This window comes from Papilio machaon, chromosome 16 (genome assembly GCF_912999745.1).
Source record: "Papilio machaon chromosome 16, ilPapMach1.1, whole genome shotgun sequence".
In the NCBI taxonomy this organism is placed as follows: Eukaryota; Metazoa; Arthropoda; class Insecta; order Lepidoptera; family Papilionidae; genus Papilio; species Papilio machaon.
The window spans coordinates 2961902-2969214 of record NC_060001.1 but is presented as its reverse complement, the minus strand read 5'-3'; the positions used below and the strand labels follow the sequence as shown (position 1 = coordinate 2969214).

The following is a 7313-nucleotide window of genomic DNA, read 5'->3' as shown; positions in this document are numbered from 1 at the left end:
AACGATGGATAGCAGCAATTTCAGAAATAGTTTCACTTTTAATTTCAAAGAAATTATAATAGACGAAATAGCTTTGGAAGGACTTGAAGGAATTGGCATCAGATTCTTATGGAAACGAATAGAAAATAAAATTTCATCACCAGTTACGGATAAGATGAAAATACGATTTTGGAAGTTTATTGTAAAATTTAACAACATAGTATTTTATGAAAATCCAGAACCTATGCCTAATATAGACATTTTGGATAGGTTTTCAATGGTACATGAAGAAACAGGACAACTCCTCGATCCTGTGAGTCCATAGTTTTGTTTTTATCTTAAGACTACGCTCCTATGTGCTATAAAACCAGTAAGAAAATTAAATCAGAGAAATTATGTAGCATTTTTTGACTGTAGGTAAAACTCATTTTGACAAAGAAGTAACCCAACTTATTTTCTTGTGAACTCAGATGGTAATCAATATCTGGTTATCGTTAAAAATAAGGGGAGAAAATCAAAGTATTGCCTTGAAAAAATAATAATTATTCTTCTATTAGAAATTGTTACTGATATTCATTAATACTTATTGTAAATGGTATTTTAAAATTTATAGTATTATTTGGATTTCTTGGTATTATCATTAGACATCTGACTTAATTGCTTTAATGAATAATAATTAAATTGAAATAGTATTTATGCAACCTACATTTTTAAACAATAATTTCCAGGTTGATTACTTAGATGGTCCATACAACTATGCTCCAGTGTCAAACAATGGCTCATCAGTTTACTATAATCAAAGAATAATAATTGATAAAGAGGAACTACAAGGATTGTCATATGATGATGTGATAACAAAGTATGGAGATCACCTTGCAATTGTTGCCACAAAAGAAGAAAGATGGAAAGCTCTTGCCGGTCATGTACCAATTTCATATTTGTCACAACTTTCTACAGCACATTATTGTATATTGGAAATAGTTGGTAAAGCTCGAGACAATGTAAGTACTATTAAACTAAGCTGTCTAAATCCTGCAATATTATTCATTTTTATTGTGTTTTTATACATGTACCTTAATATTATATAAGGAAAGATTTGATTGTTTGTTTGCACTGAATAGGCTTTGAAACTACTGACAAAATTTGGAAGATTATTTCCCTGTTGAAATGCTACACTATCACTGAGTGACATAGGTTATATTTATTAATAGTTTTTTTTTATTCTGTTGACAAAGTTGCAAGCTACTGCTAGTTTTCTATAAAAATATGTTTGTCTTGTATCTGTGCTATTATCTATACTTAATATTTTTGTTTTGCTTATCTATATTTCCTCACCTAATAATTTCCAACAAAATTTAATGTGGATATTATATTAATATTTATTAAGTAGTAATGTACTTCATTGTAAATAAACATTCTCAAAAGTTGACTTGTTTTCAGGGTCAAATGACTGTTGGCAATACCAATTTGACAAAAATAATGAAAGATCCAAAACATCTTTTCTACATAAGAAAACATTTACAAGATATGGGCCTTGTAAGAACACAATGTCACACACAATTTGTGCAAGGCAGGGGTATGAAAAGTATTCTACTTAGACTGAAAAGATTTCATAAACCGATTCTCCTTTCAACGCCGAAAGTTGGAAAATTACATAATATAATAGAATATTTAAAAAAGAAACCTGATCATTCTGAAAAAGTTGATTTATTAATTAAAACAGGCTATTTGAATCATAAGCAAAGTAAAAGACTTCAAAAGACTCTTAACGTGTTTCGTTTTGTAAGTATTACGGTGAGTCTCTATTCATATAATATTTGTAATAAAAATACTGCCATCCTTTTTGTTCCCTTTGAAAATAATAAAGATAAAATAAAAATGTCCACCTGTATTTTTAAACAATGAGTATTTATTATTAAGAATATAGGTAGTATATTATGTAATTAATTATTAATTTGCATCCGTAAAATAAATCATTATAAAGTATTCTTTAATATGGATAAAAATTAATGACTGGACTAACAAAGGTAATATTTTATTCAGGAAGAAAGGCAATTAAAAGTTGATGAAATATCAAAGAACAGGAGACAAAAAGTGCTTGTTAAAAAGAAATTCATTAGTTTAGAAATGTCCAGCGAAGAGTCAGATCATTCGGATGAGGAGAGCACTGCTGCACCTTTAGAATGTCAGTACAAAGTTGGAATCAGTTTACTGAGACAGGCATACGAAAGATTCTTAGATGCAGGTCTAAAAGGACTGACACAGATTCAACTAGCTCAGATATTGGGCATTGAGTTTTACACTAGTAGAACAATTTGCAGAACTCTAAAATCAAAAAATATTGTTAAAGAATTTTTAGAAGACAAAGGCAGGCAGAGAACTGCAAGGTAATTGAATAGGTTTTTTTTTTAAATAAAAATTTGGTTTAAAATTTCTTTATTTTGACCCATATTATAAGTGTAATTGTAAATATGTGTAAATTGGTTAAATGGATGGAAGTGTGTTACTACGTATCTTCAGAATAGCTAAACGGACCACTGGCTTTTGGCTTAGATGTAAAACTACAAGCAAGCAAGCAACTAATTAAGTTACTTTTAATTTATGGGCGACAATTTTACCAGTGAAATTTTCTCATTGTTGTTTGCAATTTCTAGATACATCGCAGTAGCTGCTACAACTGAAATAGACAATCAATATGCGGAAGAAAAAAAGAAATTTTTAGATTTTATGAACACATCAAATGTTGAACAGGTCAAAGAAGAAGTTGAAGTACCTGCGAAAAAAATGAAGGTTGAAGAAAATAATATGCTTGTTGAAGAAGTATCAGAAAATGCAGACACTGATATTACTGAAGTTAAAGTTATTGAAGGACTAGAAAATATGTCAAATGAGTCATTACTTAATTCGAAAAAGAATCCAACATTAAGACAGCTAAAATTTGCAAATGGACTTCTAAAGGTTGTTCGAGATAAACGTGCGATTTCTGGTTATCACACTTTGAGCACCTTAGTCTCTAAAGAAATAGGCGAACCACCTATGGATACGAAAGCTTTGAAATCATTCGTACAAAAGTTAGTCAAAGATGGACAAGTGAAAATGTACAAAATAAAATGGCCCGGGTTCCATCAAAAATACACAACACTCGTTTGTGATCCACTGATGAAAAGCAATGATCCTGTTATAATAAGTAAATATAAGGAAATTAGCATAAAAGCACTTACAAGCAAAAAGACGAAAGTTAAAACGGCTTTAACAGAAGGTGTTTCGAGACCTTTGTCTCAATTTGCTTACCCTAGATATATGAAAATTCAAAAATTACATGAGCTTGTGATAAGTGTTGTTTACTTCAGTGATATTAAAAATGAATTCCCCGAGGGATTTGCATCCGTTTTAAGTGTAGTTCCTCATATGACAATTGGTTTTGCTGTCGGCAATATAAGTAATGTAGCCATATCGGACATATCTCACATGAAAATAAGCGATAATTTGCTTGACATCAAGCTTAAAGACGCGCCATCAGACTTGTACGAAAGACTGTTGCAATCAAAGAGCTTACAAAACTCGATAAGGTCTAATTTAAAGGCACTCGCCATGATGGGTCTTATTCAGCTGATCTCAGAGACGGTACCACTGCCCACCGCTGATTACGAAGGCAACCTTCTAAGCTACTTGTTCTATGTTAACCGACGTGCTAAAGTATTAGATACAACAGGTGTTTGGCCCAAACCGAATACTGATATAGGAAAATTAGAAAAATCGTACCATTTCAAAACATTTGAAGATGTAACAACTTATTGGAACGACGTTTATAATATAAGTACGAGTACGAACGTCGAAATAGTTATAAAACGGGATAGGAAGAAGATAAAGCCTCCAATAAGAAAATCCGACGATGTACAGTTATACGACAATGGCGAGCGGTACGGAGACGGTTTAGGACCGTGCGCCTTCGACTCCAGTTTCTTTATGGACATACCTCGCCTGTGGCGAACATTTTACATCCGCGCGGCCAAAGTTACCCAACCGCTGATACGGAAGAAGAAAAAGGTTAAAAAAATAAAAATGGAAGCGATTAAGAAGCCCAAGATGAGACCGGTGGTTAAGAAAAAGCCTCCAAAGGCAACTATTACAGAGCTCGCGTCGAATAGACGCAAAAGAAGGCAACCGGATTCACTGATAAAATGGTCTCAATGGGAGGACAAAATAATAATGCTATGTAAAGCCGCGATAACTATAATGAGTCCAACATCGCATCCCGATTGCTTACGAGTTAGAAATGCAGTGGCAAAGGAGATATTGTACATGCACGATGATAAAAAGACTGCAACGGCTTGTCACAGAAGAGCAGCGGCTCTCGAATCTAACTCGATTCTAATGCACGAAAAAGAGTGCATATTGAACGAAGTAAGACGACGACCAGATCTGATACAAAAGTACGAAGGCTTGTTAAAAAGGTTGCGTATTCGTTATTCTGCAAACCTAAGTAGATTATTCAAGGAATGTAAAATACCAATGTTGGAACTTGTGCGCGCGATGTGCCTTATATCTAGAAGTAAATCGTTCACACAGAGGGTACCTTGTGTAGCTGTAGATTTGGAAGATTTTAATAAAAAATTCAATATCACATCGTCGTCATCATCTGCTGTTAAAACGTTCAATATGTACAGAACCCCGGTCGATTGTGATCGTGTGCTTGCATCTTTAAAAGAAGGCATCATTATGACCACGATGTTGTCGTATGAAAATACAATAAATTCAGATGTCGCTTCAAAGGTTTACGGGATATTTAAAAAACATCCTGAAGTTCTCTTGCGAACGGCATTAGAGCAGCTGAGAAAAAGTGGAGCGATTTCAGCAAGAGACAAAATATTGAACAATCACATGCATAGAGTTGAAATAGAAGATATTGTTCAATCATCATACAAAATATCCGCATTTTATCAACGAAGATGGATCTGTAGACTCAATTCAGATTTCATAGAACTATTAGGCGATAGTTTGGAAACGGAAGTGCCTGTGGACGGCATTAAAGGGTCGCCAGAAATGAATTGTATATTTTGTGAATTGCTCGCTTGTGATATTTTTGACTTAATTTCACTCACAACTCCAGCCATATCGGGTTATTCTGGTACTATAATGCAAGAGGAACAACTGAACGTAATTGATATAGAAAATAAATATTCTCTTAAATCTGGATTAACCGGTTGCAAATTAAAATGTAATATAAAGAAGTTTTCTGATTTATATGAAGATATAGACATAGATGGCTGCATGAAGGAGATTCAAAGGTATTATTTGTTTTAGTAAAAATCAAGCAAATGTGCAATGTGTTCCTGTTATTAAGTGATCATAAAGTTTGCTCACCTGTACAAATAAAGTGTAGATCCTGCAACAACAATATTTGTTGGGTTTACAAATGGGACGGATCGACTGGTGAAATACCACGACCATGCAGAAGACACGCGTGAAGTGGAAGAAATTCCATTTCACGCATTTCGTCTGGTGAGTGTGTTGCCGGAGGCTTAATTTTAGTCCACTTTCCCGCCCTTTTCTTATTAGGAAAGGATGGTAAGGGGAAGTGGATTTGTCGGAGCAAGGAAAAATATCCTCTTTCTGTGCGTCCCCTTCTCCGTTGATTAAAGGTAGGCAACGCATCTGCATTTTCGGATGTCTATGGTCACCTCGTTATTTCGACGAATTCAGGTGGCCATTTGCTCGTATGCCAACTGTTGCAATGCAAAAAAAAACGAATAACAGAAGAAACCATAAACATATGATTTCTTTCCTAACCATTAAAAATAATTGCGTTTAATATTTGTTTTTGTTTATACATTTTTATGATTGGTTTCAGTTTTAATATTGTGGATCATACAGATGTTGTGGAACTTACAGATGATGAAATAGTAGACCATTTACGGCAACTCGGTGAAATGGGATGTACATTTCAAGAATTAAAAGTACGTTGTTACACAACTTAATTAATTTATTTAATTAACTATAAATGTTCTGTGTTTTGCTGACAGTGAACTTGACATATTTGACGTTCATAACACAAATAAGGTTTTAGGTTTTTTCTTTTAATGTTTTTTTTTTTGTAATGCAGCTGACAACACAAACATTTTACCCCTATGACAGTATTTTTGGGGTAAAATGACACCACACTATTGTAACATCTTTTTTTTTTTTGCTTTACTGTGTTGCAGACTGATTGAATAAATGAACTTTTCTTTCAGGCTCAATTCTCTTACGATACGAAAACACTTTGTACAAAACTTAACGATTTGGAGATGAAAAAAATAGTAAAGCGAGTTGGTTATTATGAAAATAAAATAATTTTGAGTGAATATTACAAATCTTGGGCTTTAACCGTTGAAGCAGACAAGAGCTTTATACCAGTTCCGTGGCTGTCCTTGGATTATGAAGTACGGTTCGACATACTGTTTAAATGGGCAGGGGTTGTTGTCAACAAAATCTTTGAATCCCCTGGATGTTCTATATCTGTTCTGTCGGACAACTGTGAAGTTCTATCATACAGAGCAGTCCAAGATATTTGTATGTTCCTGCAAAAATGTGAATGCATAACACTCAATTGTGTAGAAATACCAGAACCGGACTTATTTTCAGATGACCTACCACCTAATGAAATTATGGACTTCAACCGTTGGGACACACAAGGAAATATCATTGCATTTCCAACAAAAAATATTCTTAGTAAATATGCCTATGTACGAAGAAAGATATTGGAAAAATGGCTATAAAAATGGATTTTGTCTTTTAAAATTTTGTTTTATTCAAGATTCGCATGTCTTCCTGAAGTCAAATTTGTTCTATATATATTACCAAGTCTTGTAAAAATGTATTCAGCGTTCCTATAACCTTAATACAATACACATCCTCAAGATCACAACAGCAGAAATAAAAATCAGCAGTAAAACGAAACAAAAATCGAACAATTTATTTTCTTTTAATCAATTTTTTCTTAAATATGAATGGAACAGTAGAAATTTAATGTTAGCACATGACAACATTAGTTGACTGCGTTAAGCGCTATATGGCTATGGACATCAAACATTTTTTCAAACTTTATCTATTTGTCAGTCTATTAGTATATAGCTTTTTGTTAATTGTTATTAATTTGGGGTTTTCGACTATTATCCGTAAACCTTTATTTATTTATTTTTTGACATTCGTCAGATTTTTATCTAACGAATCATTTTTAGTACTGGCAATGTCTGAAATGCGATGTGAACTCTTTGGCGTGAACTTTGAACGATTGAAGTGATTAGTGATGTGAAGTAGGGCAATCCAGAATTCGCCATTTTTACTTTTCAGTG

The 7313-nt window shown here is 33.3% G+C and overlaps 1 protein-coding gene across 2 annotated transcripts; it reads left to right on the top strand.

The window, feature by feature from the left end:
- Nucleotides 1-6774, top strand: LOC106716793. Of its 2 annotated transcripts, none has more exons than XM_014510403.2 (7): nt 1-292; nt 708-980; nt 1420-1761; nt 2023-2366; nt 2634-5267; nt 5831-5936; nt 6213-6774. In XM_014510403.2, the coding sequence occupies exons 1-7, from the start codon at nt 5-7 to the stop codon at nt 6735-6737; spliced, it is 4512 nt and encodes a 1503-aa protein (XP_014365889.2). In that variant the 5' UTR covers nt 1-4; the 3' UTR covers nt 6738-6774. The 2 variants fall into 2 exon arrangements, with proteins under 2 accessions (XP_014365889.2, XP_014365888.2); XM_014510402.2 differs by having other exon boundaries at nt 1420-1773.
- The last annotated feature ends 539 nt before the right edge of the window (nt 6775-7313 follow it).